At 59.0% G+C, this 14,353-nt stretch overlaps 2 protein-coding genes across 4 annotated transcripts in view; both read right to left on the reverse strand.

Moving 5' to 3' along the window:
• Nucleotides 1-8,664, reverse strand: part of MX2 (MX dynamin like GTPase 2) — a 32,683-nt gene extending 24,019 nt beyond the window's left edge. Inside the window, exon 1 of one of the 2 annotated variants that reach the window (XM_041734844.1) lies at nucleotides 8,521-8,664. The gene's annotated coding sequence lies outside the window, so the exon portion shown is untranslated. The remainder of the gene's footprint in view (nucleotides 1-8,520) is intronic. The other variant, XM_041734845.1, reaches the window with a different exon arrangement.
• A 5,295-nt stretch (nucleotides 8,665-13,959) lies between these two features.
• Nucleotides 13,960-14,353, reverse strand: part of FAM3B (FAM3 metabolism regulating signaling molecule B) — a 32,113-nt gene continuing 31,719 nt past the window's right edge. For both annotated transcript variants that reach the window (XR_005984715.1, XM_041734846.1), the window contains one exon: nucleotides 13,960-14,083. Coding sequence is in view for 1 of the 2 variants with exons in the window: in XM_041734846.1 (XP_041590780.1) it covers nucleotides 13,994-14,083 (90 nt within the window). In the remaining variant the exon portion in view is untranslated. The remainder of the gene's footprint in view (nucleotides 14,084-14,353) is intronic.

Consider the following 14,353-nt stretch of genomic DNA (forward strand, 5'->3'; position numbering starts at 1 on the left):
GGGATGCAGATAAGGTGTCCGCCTCTGGCCCCTACATTCGGGCAGGGAGACGCCCCCGCCCCCCCAGACAAACAAGCCTTCCGACCAAGAACGCTTCAAAAGTACAACTCCCGGTGATGATGGCGTGTGTGGAAGAAAGGCAGGCCCGAGACTAGAAATAATTGTTCCTGACCGACTGCCGGCCGGGCAGCAGGGGGGCGGGCAGGGGCGGGGGGAGGCTCTCTTTGAAGATGTGCCTGGAACAGGAAATAGGCTGAGCAGAGGAGCGAACCTTGGAGGGGGCTGGCTGGGAGGCAGAGGAAATGCAGGTGCAAAGGTCCTGTGGTCAGGATAAGCTCAGGGAATAGAAAGGGTTGGCGTGACTCTGGGCATTGGGAGGGTCATCACCAGAAGGTGTGGCGGAGGGCCAGGTGACACTGTGAGCTGTTGAGGGACATGATGACTACTCACATAGCGGAGCCTAGGTAAGGAGGGCAGGTGGCGTGGATAAGGGGCAAGGGCACGGCGAGGCACAGCGATCACACAAAGCCAGCGTCCCAGGATTGGGGCCGACTGCCACCAGGCCCGGGGACCCAGAACTCTCTCCGTCCTGGAGTTCTTCCCTGCACCCTACGTGCTGACCCGCTGAATTCTCACCACCGCCCTGTGCTCCCCGGGATCTCGCATTCACAGGTGAGGTCGCGGAAGGGCGGGGTGGCCGGCCGCTAAGCCGTGGGGGCTGACACCCGCCCCCAGGTGGGAGGGCGAGTGTGTGTGTGTGTGTGTGTGTGTGTGTGTGTCTGTGTGACACAGAAGTGGTCACCTACCACCTGCAGAGCGGCCCTCGGGCGCCTGCCTGGGTCCGCCCCGCCCTGCAGCTGCGCTGGGGGCTTCCCTGAAGCCGCAGTGGGCCACCTGCCTGCACCTGCCCTCACCTGCCCGGCTCCCCAGCATGCACGACCCTGCGGGGGAGCCGAGTAAACCTTCTGAGGCCAGCTCTGACCCTTGGGGGCTGTGACCACCTCTGTCCCACCCCTCAGCCGGGCACGTTCCTACCCGGGTCCTGGAGGCCCACTCCCGAAGGGGCCCATTGCCCTCCTGGGGTCGGCTGCACTTGCCCAGACCCTGCTCCCCACACCCCTGCGCACGGGCTCCTGCCTTAGGCTCTGCTTCTGGGGGCGGGAGACGGAGCAAAAGCAAGGAGACTCCGTGGTTCCCACACCAAGTGGCGGCACCGTCTCTCGAAGATGAACTTCACGATCTGATTTCAGGAAATCAGATCCTCGGAAACCAGGGTTGGTTTTGACACCCTGTCGGCACTGGATGGGGGCCTGGGGGCCAGAGTCGCCGTGGGGGCGGCCCTGCGCAGTCTTCACCGTGACACGCGTGGCGGTGCCAGCGGGCTGAGAGCGGTGGTGTGCTACGGGCTCGCCAGGCCCCGCCGGCCCAGGAGGACAGGCCCAGTGCGGGCTCATGGGACTGGGGCGTCTCGGGGCCGCTCCCTCCCCAGCTGCGTGGGAGCCCCTGGGAGGAGGCCTGCCCATTTCTGTCTTGTTTTATGTTCTTTAAAAAAAAAAAAAATTTAAGCTTTAGGAGTTCAGCAAAGGAGCCACCGGAAGCTCCATGCCAGGCTTTGTCTCTCCGTCTTCGAAGCTCCCCGTTTCTCATGGAGGGGTGCTCGGAGAGCCGGGTCCAGGGGCAGCTCCTCTGTGGGGGGAGGGGGCCCTGGCCTTCCTGGCATTGCTGGGACTGGACCTGACACTTGGGTTCGGGCTCAAGGGAGGCAGGGAAGGCGCTGTTGGGGGGGGCCAGCCCCGCGGGAGGAAGCCCCGGGAGGCCTTCGGGTAGAAGACGTCCTCTGCCTTCATCTGTGCACCTGCAAAGTCACTTGCTCTCTACTTGATTGTCACCTGTCACCTCGTGACGGCAGGGATTGTCTTCTGCACGCCGAGCCCCCCGCTCCAAGGCACGCGGCAGGCGGCAGGTGCTCCTGGACTCGGGCCGCATGAACAAACGAGGGAAGGGACCGCTACCTTCCCTGCAGTGACTGGAAAGGCCACTGTCCTAGGGCAGGATTCGCTGGCACCAGCACCCTGGACGGGCCCTGCTCCTGGGGACCCCAGCAGCGCCCGCTGGGCCATCCCTCTCTGCCAGTCCCACTCGCGGCGCACTCACGAGGGCTCAGGTAGGTGTGCGAACTCCCAGGGCCGTCCACACCTGTGCCAGCTGGTGCCCTGAGCCAGAGCTCGGTCGTGCCCTCTGCTTACAGGCAATGACAGGCTCCCCTGGAGGAGACACTTCGTCTATACCGCCAGCACCCTGGTTTCCTGCGCGTGTTCTACCCCGCGCTGTTCGCATCCTGTGCCAGCACCTCCGGTCCCCCCTGTGGGTGAATGTTGAGCACCAGACGGAGCAGAAACTCAGGAGCTGAGGATGCCCAGGTGCCCCCCCGCAGCCGGCCCGTCCCGGTGGTGGGTGTCCTGCGTGGACGGCCCCCTTCTAAACACACTGTCGTGAACCTGTCGGGAGAGCCGCATCGCCTGGCGCTGGCTTTCCAGAAAGAGGCTCTCAGAGCGTCCCTCCCTGTGACTGGGGACCAACACGAATTCCTGGGTATCTACGGGGAGTTTGCTTCTTCCAGGTTCCCTTCATCTCTCTGAGTTTGAGCCTTTGATGTTTTCAGCATCCGATGCTTTTCCACTCGACCATGTCCCCGCCTTATCCTGCTGCCCTGCAGAATCCTGGTTTCACCTGACGGCCGCTTCCGCCTGCCCCTCAGCAGGTTCAGAGACCCTGCGACCCTGGGCCCACTGACACCAGCTCTTTTCGGGTTCCCCGGGTCCGGTTCCGACGTGGGGGCTCCCCCTGCAAGCCCAGGCAGTTCTCAGACACCGGCAGGGCTTAGCTCCGATCCTGTCTGCCCAGAGATGGCATCGGACCCCACGTGCAGGGCCAGTCCCCCGAGCCCGCCCCGCACCCCCCTCCCGACGGCGGCTGCACGCCCCCGGCTCCCACATGAGCCTCTGCCCCACGCCACAGATTGGAGCTCCTCGGCCTCCTGCTTCCACGTTGCTGGAGCGGCTCACAGAACCCCGGGCAGCGCTTAGTAACCAGCCTGCTAAAGGATGTGATCGATGATGTATATGAACGAACAGCCAGATGGAGAGACGTGAAGGGGGTGGGGGTCCCAGGAAAGGACGGGGAGCTCCCCTGCCCTCCCCTGCACCCACCCCCCGCCCCTACAAGCTCACCGACCTAGAAGCTCCCTACCCAGTCCTTTTGGGTTTCACGGAGCCTTCATTACACAGGCAGGACTGACTGAGTCATGGGCCACTGGGTGACCCAGCCTCCAGCCCCTCTCCCACCCTGGAGGTTGGGGTGAGGCGGGGACCGGAAGCTCCAATCCTGCACCCACGTGGCCGGCCCTCCGGGCACAGCACCCGCCCTGGGGTGGGGGGCCAGAGGTCACCTTCATCAATATAACAGAAGATACCTCTAGGACTCTCAACACTTAGGAAATTCTAATGGTCTTTGGAGCTGTGAGCCAAGACCTGTGGACGGAGACCAGATATATATGAGAAATATATTTTGGTCATCTGGATGGTCAAATAGTGTTTCTTACAAATCACAATATTGTACCATGTAAAACGTCTCCACTTTTTTTTTTTTTTTTTTTAGGTAAAACCGACCTCAAGGACAAATCCGTCGGTTTACATAAGGAAATCATTTAAGTTCTATTAACCTCCGTGATATAAATACACAGTAAACGACTTTGCAGAGGGTCAAGCTGGAGGAGTTGGCTCTCCGGGTGAATCGAGTGCTCCCCTTCATCCAAGAGTGAAGGATGAGATCCATCTGGGCACCCCCCTTAGCGGCAAGGAGGCTCACAAGCAAATCATGGGCGGTCTAGGGTCGTGGGCATTGCCGTGCTCCTTGGCTCTGGTCCCTAGTGTCTCATCAGGTCTTATCCTCGCTTTACGATTTTGCAAGAAGTGAGAATTTAGGGGTCCCCAGGAAAAGGAAGTTGAGCTACAACTTTCTTGACTTTAGAAAGGTCATGTTAGGCCCCGGCCACCCCGGGATCTAGGCCTGACCAGCACTACTTCCCCAAAGCACGTTTCTTCCGGAAGGTCCGGGGATATGTCGAAATTGCACAAGAATAGACCCCGGTAGTTTAGGATTTTAAGGCAAGAAAAGAAGGAAAGAAGCAGCAGCCACTACGAAGCCAGGAGAGAGCCTCGTGGGATCAGAGACAGTCAATCCGTCCCGGCGTCGGCTCAAAACAAAGATTGGCCAACACGCTCCTGAGCTGTCACTGCAGGATCCGAACCCCCTGAGCGCTCAGGTGCCAGACCAACTGGGGCGCAGAACTGACGGCGTCGCCTCTGGCCGGCCCCGTGGCTTCCGTCGCCCAGCACCCCGACTCTGGCGCTTAACATGGCTTTTGCCCCTGGGGCGCCTGGGTGGCTCAGTCAGCTAAGCACTGGCTCTTGATCTCAGGGTCTTGAGTTTGAGCCCTGCGTTGGGCTCCACGCTGGGTTGTGGAGCCAAAAAAAAGAGAGAAAAAAAAAAGATGGCTTTTGCCCCAATTGCACGCTGCGCTCCCCACTGCACGAGCCCCTCGTGAACATGCAAGCGCCCCAGCTTATACCGTGCCCAGTTGTGTTGTTTGAGGAGGTGCTGCTTGGGGAAATAGCTCCCGTGTTCCCCTTTACTTCCTCCAAGGACACCCCTCCTTGTCCTATTCTTTGGCTTGGTTGGTTGTGCCCTTTGGCTCCCGGAGGCCAACAAGGGGCGAACCCATTTTCGGTAACAGTTTTATAAGCAATTTACAGCAGGGCAGGCGAGCGATGGTATTTAGGAATCTGCGTTCTCTGCCTTTCCTGGTGGGAGCTGGCGGGCGCGGGAGGAGAGGTCTCAGCTGAAGACACGGGTGTGCAGGGAGAGGCCCGGGCAGTGCAGAAACACCGCTCCCGGGATTCGTGTGTGCGGCGGGATGGAGGCAGCACGATCCCATCAAGCGAGCAGCACGGAGTTGTCTCTGGTGAGATGGACAAGATAAAGGGGGGCACGCACGGCACAGCGTGCCAGGGAGGAGGCGCACGGGCAGGAGAAAGGTGGCCCGTCTGACACGGGGATCACAGAGGCCGCCCTCAGAGAGCGGATTTCCTTCCCTCCTTCCCTCTCGTCAGGTGGGAAAGCACCCAAGGGGGACCCTGCGTGCCCCCACTCCCAACCAGACCCTGCAGGGGGAACGGGCTGGAATCTGCTTACAGGGGTTGAGCCAGCAGCCAGAGGAAGAAGGGGTCCTCAGGGTAGGTAAAGGGTGGGACGCTAGGAGGACCCAGGCCGAGGATAGGAGGAGGCCGACCGGAGGGCAGGGCTCCCTGGCCCCTGAGGACGTGCAGTCTGGCCCGAGGGACAGCAGTTGGGGGACAAGGGAATTGCTTTACATCATCCCTGAGACTCTGCCTGCATCCTTGGTCACTACAGGGCCTCGTCTTTGGATGGTCTCATCCTTCCTTGCAGGAGACAGAGCAGGGGTGCGGCTGGACCCCAGGATGTGTCACAAAACCCAGGCTGTCTGTCCACCCAGGCCACAGACAGCACAAGCTCAGGAGGCTCGCCTGAGCTCAGTCTCCCCCCTCACCCTCAATCTGGACTCTCCTGGTGTCTCTGTCCACCATCCACCCAGTCCTGATGCAGCTGGGACAGGGGGACCCGAGGGAGTGACCTGCCGCTGGGTCCGCGGAGACAGTGTCCCCTCTGCCGAAGGCACCCCCAAGTGCCTTTACAAGGTGACCTATGTCACAGGTAAGCCCCCCGGATGACATGCAGGTGAAGAGAAGGAATGACCCAGGATCCTAAGGCGATGGTTCCCAAACTGTGCGCCCGGGCACCCTGGGGAACCTGAGCAAACATGCAGGGGCTTTGTGGGGTATTTAAAGTTTCTCTTTCTGAAATAAATTAATTAAATTAATCTTTAAAAAAAAAAAAGAAGAAGGAAAAGAAAACGCATCGCTGAGGGCTACCATCAAGGAGGGTAGACTTTGGATCTGGATCTTGAAGATGGCCCCCACGCCCCCAGGGCTTGTTCCTCCTGCTTTTCACGTGCTTGGAACTTCCCCGGAGCCCTGCCAATCCCCAGAGGTGGCTCTGCAGGTGGGAGGGCCCGAACCTCAGCGTCAGCGCCCCTACCCCGCCCTGGGGGCCTCGCCTCCGGGACCTGCCCGGGGCCTGGTTCTGCAGAGGAGTTGCAACCAGTTTGCAACTTGTCCTCCCTTGACCTGGCGTCCTGCTGCTGGGTCTTCAAGGTTATTGGCCTAGAAGTGCAAAGATTGGGCCTGAACCCTAGGACCACTCAGGCCAGGGGCGGACAGTCTGCTTCCTTCCACACTAATTAAGAAATGTGTTTCTCCTGAAAGCACAACACAGTGTCAAAAATCTGGTTCACGGAGATTTTGTCATAGTTTCCAGGAAAGAGAAAGGAACCTGCAGGAATTGCTCCCGTGTGGCGGGTGACCCTTTGGCCAGGATTCAGGTCCTGTGCAACCTGAGAGCCATCACAGCGCCCTGAGGTATGTTCCCCAAATAATGCCACGTTTGCGGGCGGGTACCTGATGCTGGAAGAGGTGAGGAAGGACTCTCCTCCACAGTCTGGGAAGGCCCCAGCCCTGCCCACACCCTGGGTCTCCGACTTCCAGCCTCCAGGGCTTGGAGCCGAGAAGCCTCTGCGGTCTAAGGCGCTGAGAGTGCGGGACACTTGATTTCGGGGGCCCTGAGACACTAACACTCCGTGGTTTATAGCTAATCTGTTCCCTGCAAACGCCACCCCTTGCTGGGCAGACCTGGCATCAGCAACTGTAAGTGACCCTTCGAAGGCACCATCCTGCACTGCGAGCCACGACGGGGGGGGGGGGGGGGGGGGGGTGGCGAATGCCAGAAGCCAGGTGCCCTGTCCTTTAAAGGGAGCCCGTTTTCCAGCGTGCCGCTAAGGTGGCCCAGTGCCACCAATGCCACAAGCAAGAAGGCACCTGAGGCCCCGAGACTAGTCCCAACGTGTATTTTCTTCCACAACACTGGGCAATTAAATCAATTATCTCGCATGTACCCCCAAACTAGCACCCGACGCCACAGGCTGAGTGAGGGCTCAGGCCTGGCAGCCGGCTCCTGCACACACCGCACCCCCATCCGGCCCACTGCAGATGCCACGCGCAAGCCCACGGTGTCACCTGTGCCCTGACCCACTGGCTACGCATCAAAGGTTCCAACCACCCCCACCTTGGGACTGAATAATTAGCCAGAGCGGCTCACAGAACTCAGAGAAACAGGTCACTTACGAGGTTACTGGGTTAGCAGTAAGGGACAGACTCAACAGCCAGAGAGGGAAGGGATGCCCAGGGCGAGGTCTGGGGGCAGGGGTGGAGCTTCCGTGCCGCCGGGCCCACCCTCCCCACAGCTCCACCCCGTGCTCCCCGGCCCTGAAGCGCTCCAAACCCTCCCCTTTTGCGGTTTTTCTGGTGGCCTCGTTGCACAGACACAACGGATGGAGTCAAAGGCCAGTGGAGATGCTTGGACCCCCAGTGGTTCTCCTTCCCTGGAGCTCAGGGGGTGGGGCTCAAAGTTCTAACCCTAATGCTGGGCCAGCCCTCTCCTGAGATGCTTTCCAAAGTCACCTCATTAACATCACAGAAGACAATGCGTGCTCCCCTCCCCGCCCCCTTAGGAAATCCCAAGCATTTCCGGAGCTCTGTGCCGGGAACTGGATGAAAATCACATTTGGGTCTGCCTTTGGCCCAGGGCGTGACGCCGGAGTCCCGGGATCCAGTCCCACATCAGGTTCCCCTGCAGAAAGCCCGCTTCTCCCTCTGCCTGTGTCTCTGCCTCTCTCTCTGGCTGGGTCTCTCATGAATAAATAAATAAAATATTTTTCAAAAATCACATTTTATATGTCATATATTTTTCTCTGAGATTTGCACAGACTGCAAAATGATCCCTGCAGTAAATCTGGTTTAACATCCGTTTCCGGACATACAGTTTTCTCCTGTTAAGGACTTTCAATACCTACTTCCCAAGCAGCTTTCAAACATGCAACACAGCACTGTTAACTACGTTGTCACTGACTACGGGGATGTGATATATAGCAGGTGACCAGAGTTAACGAGGCTTATCATAATTGACAACATCACGGGGGCGCAAAGCTCCCACCCCACCCCCGGATGTGTGTGTGCACCGCGCGTGCCCAGCCAAGCGTGCCCAGAAGCTGCCCCTTTGTGGCCACAGGGCTTTTGGTCAGATTCAGGGTGAGGGCCTGCCCGGTGCTGCGAGGCCAGCCACCCCCTCTCTGGAAGGCACTTGGGGCCCAGCGCCAGCACAGGCTTTCCCAAATCTCACATGGGGCAGCTTCAGAAACGTGCCCGTTAGCCTCCTGCCCTGTGGCACAAGCCACGTTTCCTGGAAAGCCCTCTGAGGAGGTGCCCCTGCTGCGGGAAGACGTCGCGAAGCAGCCCACCCCGCGTGCCCAGGGGGACCCGCTCTTACCTCCGCAACCGATGCGAGCAGAGTCATCCTGCCCTCCTTGGCTTCCTGCTTATATATGCTGAGTGGATCACTCCTGAGCTGCAGGGACAGAAATGAAACCAAACATCCTGGCCACAGAAATGAAACTGAAGCAGCAGCACACACCCCTCCACGACTCACGCTGTGGTCCTCAGCCTCCAGCGGCATTTGGGGGGTCCTGGGGGGCCAGGGCGCACTGGGGGGGAGGGTGCTGCTCCGAGCCCTGGGGCCTGCGGCCCGGGAATCTGCATCGCCGAGGAGTCCTCAGTGGGAGGCTGGTGTCAGGCCACACTTGGAGACCCAGCGCCTTAGAGCAGCGCGGTCCTGAGGACGTCGGGGAGCGCGGGGTGCTCTACCCGTTGCTGTGCAATACGGAGGGGCATCTAGAAGGAGGCCAGGGAGCCTGAGGGCCTGCCATCTTACTCGGCTCCATCCTAACTGACTTAGCCCCTCACATGTGCCTCCCATCCCGGGGTGTCCGCAGGTCTTGATCTGAATGTCCTGGGACAGCCCAGGGCAGCGCGCCGGTGCCACACGGGGCTAACGTTAAGCGCTGCAAGCCCGGAGGAGGGACGTCCACAGCTTCCCGCAACGCCCCATTCTTTGGGTGCACACCCTCGCTCTGGTGTGGGGTCCCTACCCGGGGAGAGCCCTCCGCTGGGACCACGAGAGGGCAGGGGCCACGCTGAAGGCAGCTCCCAGCTGGGGGCCCAGGCCGGGCCCAGCTGACCCGCTGGTCCTAGGTCAGGTCACCTGCAAAAGTGCAGGCGCATGCCCAAGGGGTCCCGGAGGTCCCCCGCTCTGTGATTGAGTGGAAGTGAGCCAGGCCTGCCCAGCCCCAGAGCGCAAGGGTGGGGAGCCCCGGGAGCCCTCAGGAGGCCAGGGCTGCGCAGGAAGGCAGAAGCAGGCCTCCATCTGACGCTCCCCCAAATCGAAACTAACACTAGATAAAAATCATAAAAAAACAAAACCAAAGCAAACCAAACCAAACACTTCTTTGTTCCTTCATTTTACTTCCTGCCCTTGTGAGCAAGTTTTCCTTTAAAGAAGGCATTTAAAGGCTGAATGCTTGTTAGAACCCTGGCCTTGGGAGGTCTCGGGTGATGGTCTTCAAGATCTATGTGCTGGGGGATCGGAAGCTGAGCGGTGTCACCCCGGAGCCCCCCGTGGGGAGCGGGGCAGCCGCCTGCAGTGCGAGGCTCTTCTGTTTCACCACTGGCGTCATATGCATCTGCAGCTCCAGGCCCCAGGGCAGCCAGGCAGGGTGGCTCTATCCTGGGAGGCAGGGGGAGCTGCAAGAGCACCTGGGGACCTCCGTCTGCCCCTCCTGCCTGCTCCTCACCTGGTGGCCTCTCCAGGAGGGAGAAGGGACACCTAGACACTCAAACTGCAGGGACAGGGTCCGTGCAGCCGGGGAACGACACCGTGGGGTCATTGCAGCTGGTGGATGACACCATGGGGTCCTTGCAGCCAGAGGATGGTGCTGTGGAGTCCTTGCAGCCAGTGGATGGTGCCGTGGGGCCCTTGCAGCGGGAGGATGGCACCGTGGGGTCCTTGCAGCTGGATGACAGTGCCGTGAGGTCCTTGCAGCCGGTGGACGGTGCCGTGGGGTCCTTGCTGCTGGATGATGGTGCCATGGGGTCCTTGCAGCTGGATGACGGTGCCGTGAGGTCCTTGCAGCCGGTGGATGGTGCCGTGGGGTCCTTGCTGCTGGAGGACGGTGCCGTGGGGTCCTTGCAGCTGGTGGATGGCACCATGGGCAGGGGCTTGAGACCCTGGTCCCCTGCACGCAAGGGGCAGCTACTTCCAGACTCCCCTGCAACTGTCCTTGCACCTGCCATAGGGAGGGGCAGGGTCTGCACCCTTCCCTGCAGAGCTCACCTCTGCTGTGCCCTGGGGAGGGGGGCTTAGGCTCACCCCAATGGGGGCTGGGCCAGTAGGACGCTCAGGGCTTGTTGCCCGTTTCTGTGTCATTGGCAGATTTTTTTTTTAACTAGACTATTTTTTTTACAGCAGTTGTAGGTGCAAAGCAAAATTGAGCGGAAGTTACAGAGCTTTCCCATTCCCACCGTCCCCCAACACATGCACAGCTTCCCCCACCATGGACATCCCCACCGGAGTAGTACCTTTGTCACAGTCGACACACCTGCACCGACACGTCATCACTCAGGGTCCATGGTTAACATCGAGTTCGCTCCCTGGGATGGGCGTTCTGAGGGTCTGGGCAAGTGCACGATGACACGCATCCACCTTCTGGTAGGTCCAGGTCCTCTGAGCTCCAACTGACCCCCCCAGCCCCTTGGCCCCTGCTGCCTCCTCACTGACCACACTCACACTCCCCAGCTGCCTGGTCCAGAACCCAGAACCCAGAAGCAGGGGCCAAAGGGCCTTCCCAGTAAGGGCAGGACACAGCGAGGTGCCCGGTGGGGGCACCGGGCCCTTTGGGGAGGGAACAGTCCCCAGCTCAGGGCCGAGGACAGTGTCAGCACAGCCGCCCTGCTTCTGGACTGCTCTCGGGCTGTGAACTCCCCCGTGAATGGCTTTCAGGAACATTCCACAAGACCTGCAGAAAGAACACGCTGTGGCCGGACTGTAACCCGCAGCGGTGACCCGGGCCTGGCCCCTCCAATGTGCTGTTGCGGAAGCCAGTCCACTGAAGGCCGTACTACCTAATGGAATAAAATGAAAGTTTAGGGTAAAAACATAAGCCTGATGAAGGGAAAATGGCCAAAGTCGCCGCTGAGGAGGACGCTTTCAGGAAGCTGCGTGTTTGGCAGGCGGTGAGCTTGGCAGGCGAGCGTCAGCAGGTGGCACAGTGAGAACAGGCGTGGGGCCCTCCCGGGTGCTGGCGCCCAGGAGGCTGGGACGTGTCCACACTCAGCACCCTCGTGGGCAGGAAACAGGACACGGACCGTTCAGGGTCCCTGTGCGCCAGGTAGGGACATGCCAGTGAGGGCCACTGCGGGCGCCAGCAGAGGCCGAGGGCTCCCAGCCGGGAGGCCCTGGGACCTCATCGCTGACAGTGAACTAAGATCAATGGGGCTGGGATGCCTGGGTGGCTCAGCAGTTGAGCATCTTCCTTCAGCTCAGGGCGTGATCCCGGGATCCTGGGATCGAGTCCCACTTTGGGCTTCCTGCACAGAGCCTGCTTCTCCCTCTGCCTGCGTCTCTGCCTCTCTGTGTGTCTCTCATGAACAAATAAATAAAATTTTAAAAATAAAATCAATGGGACTATGAAAATGTAGTAATTCCCGCCAGAGTAAAAATAGTATCCATGTCCCTGCGCTGCCATAGCAAACCCCACAGATCGGGCGGCTTAAACAGCAGACATTTATTCTCCCTCAGTCTGGAGACCCAAGTGCAAGGCGTTGGCCGGGCCGTGCACCCTCCACGGGCTCCAGAGGACATCTGTTCCAGGCCCCTCCCAGGCTTCTAGGGCTTTGCTGGTGTCTTTGGGGTTTCTTGGCTTGTAGAAGCATCACCTGGACCTCTGCCTCTATGCTCTGTGTCCACGTCCCCCTTTTTCATAAGGACACGGTCACACTGGCTTGCGGTCCACCCACTTCCCTCCGACATACTACACCATGAGGACCCTACTTTCAAATAAGGTCACATTCTGAGGCACCAGGGGTTAGGATTTCAACTTAGGAGTTTTGTGGGGACCTAATTTAGTCCCTAACAGGGTCTGAGCCACAGTCTTACCCTGTGGTTTGCAGACTTCTCTGCAGAGAGAGGCCCTGGCTCCCCGAGGGGCTGCTGCTCAGGGCAGCGGGCCTGCAGGTGCCAGCTCCTCCCTGGGCCAGAGCATGCTTGGCTTTCAGGGTCAGCGTATCCTGCTCACAAAGACTCACCCCTTGCCTGAGGGAGGACAGCCACGTTCCCCTATGTGCTTGATACCTCCTGGGCTCACACATGTCCTGACCGGAGCTCTGAGGGCACCTGGGATTTCTGCTCCTCCTGGCTTCCCTGCTGACAGGGACCCTCCTCTGGCTCCCAGCACCCAGCGGCCAAGCCCTGGCCGACCTGCGACTCACTTGTCATACGAAGGAGAAATCCGTGCCGTCGTAAGCCACCCAGACTGGGGTGTTTGATGACTTCAGCACCAGATTCGATGGCGCTGAAACTCAAGGTGCCTGGTGCTGCTGGGTTTTTGAAAGGAGTCCTGTTGATAAAGATGCTTGAACGCATTCACCCATCCCTCTCCCACATGAAACAGGCTCGGGAGGCATCACCGATCCGACCTCAGAGCCAGGCTCGGGAAGGGTGTTGGAATGGGCGCTTGATGGGGTGCCTGGGGGGCTCAGTCAATTGAGCGTCTGCCTTCGGCTCAGGTCATGATCCCGGGGTCCTGGGATCAAGTCCCACGTCGGGCTCCCGGCTCAGCAGGGAGTCTGTTTCTCCCTCTCTCTCTGCTCCTCTGCCTGCTTATGTTCACGCTCTCTCTCAAATAAATAAAATCTTCTTTTTTTTAAAAAAAAGGGTGCTTGGCAATGGCATGACTTCCCCAACCCCAAATCAGATGCACTGTGGGACACCCTTCACCCTTCACCGCCCGTCACCAAGCGTGGATATCTTGGACACTCGGATCTTATGATGTGTCTCCTGGGAAGCGTGGGGTATCCAGTTGTCCTCCTGAGAGCAGAGCCTGCCGGCCCACCCCATGACACACAGGCCACGCCTGGAGTGCCACCTTTGCATCTGCCTGGGTCTCCTCCACCATCATGATGCCGGTGCCAGGGGCCAGGCATGCCCAGATTTGTGGGGTGAAGGAGTAGTAAGTTCTCGAGCCCCGGGAGCGTTCAAGGGCTCGGTGGGAGTTGACCAAGGCAGCTTTGCCAAGCCCGCAGGAGAGGGCAGTCCTTTTTTTTTTTTTTTTCAATTTTATTTTTATGATAGTCACACAGAGAGAGAGAGAGAGAGGCAGAGACACAGGCAGAGGGGAAGCAGGCTCCATGCACCGGGAGCCCGATGTGGGATTCGATCCCGGGTCTCCAGGATCCCGCCCTGGGCCAAAGGCAGGCGCTAAACTGCTGCGCCACCCAGGGATCCCCAGGAGAGGGCAGTCCTAAAGGACGGTGGGCTTGGTGGTAATGCAACGGAGGCCTTATCTGTACAGCCGCCTGGGCCACACGTGGCTCACGCTCAGGTCCCATCCCACCGCAGGTCCACAGCCGGACAAGCAGGCCTTGCCTCCCCCAGCCTGTCCTCTCCAGACCCCATCCACTCCTTCCCTCGCAGTTCCCATCCCTTCTACTCTTCCTGCTTGCTAACGCCTTCGCTACAGAAATTCTGGCATAAACAGACTGTGGGCTGAGGTTGCACACAACTAGCAAATACTGCTTGCCTGAAGACAAACCTCAAATACTCATCAAATATTGACTGTTGGTTAAGATTCTTGGGCCAGTCCACACCACACTGGTCTACACATTAACACATTTATTAAGGCCGTGCAACGTTAGCTTGGCATTTTCGGTATGCAGCCTTCTATCTGGATCTCTGCGGGCCAGCCCGAGTATCTGTTTCTTGCATTATCAGAGTGGTTGATCTGTGTAAAGAAGAGAAAAGAATTTGATTTATCCACTATTTTATTCAACAAATATTTAACATGTCAGCTACAAGCAAACTCAGAGAGAGCATCACTTCCTAGAGTGGGATCTGCTCTAACCTACTCTGGGTAATTGATTTTTTTTCCACGACGTGTTTCTTAATATTTGAACCAGGTGTTAATAAGGCTCTAGAACCTTCTGCAAGGATACAGATGTTGTATAATCTACGCCGTCCAGTAGAGTAGCCACCAGCCATGTTGGATTCGTGA

The sequence above is a fragment of the Vulpes lagopus genome, chromosome 20 (genome assembly GCF_018345385.1).
Source record: "Vulpes lagopus strain Blue_001 chromosome 20, ASM1834538v1, whole genome shotgun sequence".
In the NCBI taxonomy this organism is placed as follows: Eukaryota; Metazoa; Chordata; class Mammalia; order Carnivora; family Canidae; genus Vulpes; species Vulpes lagopus.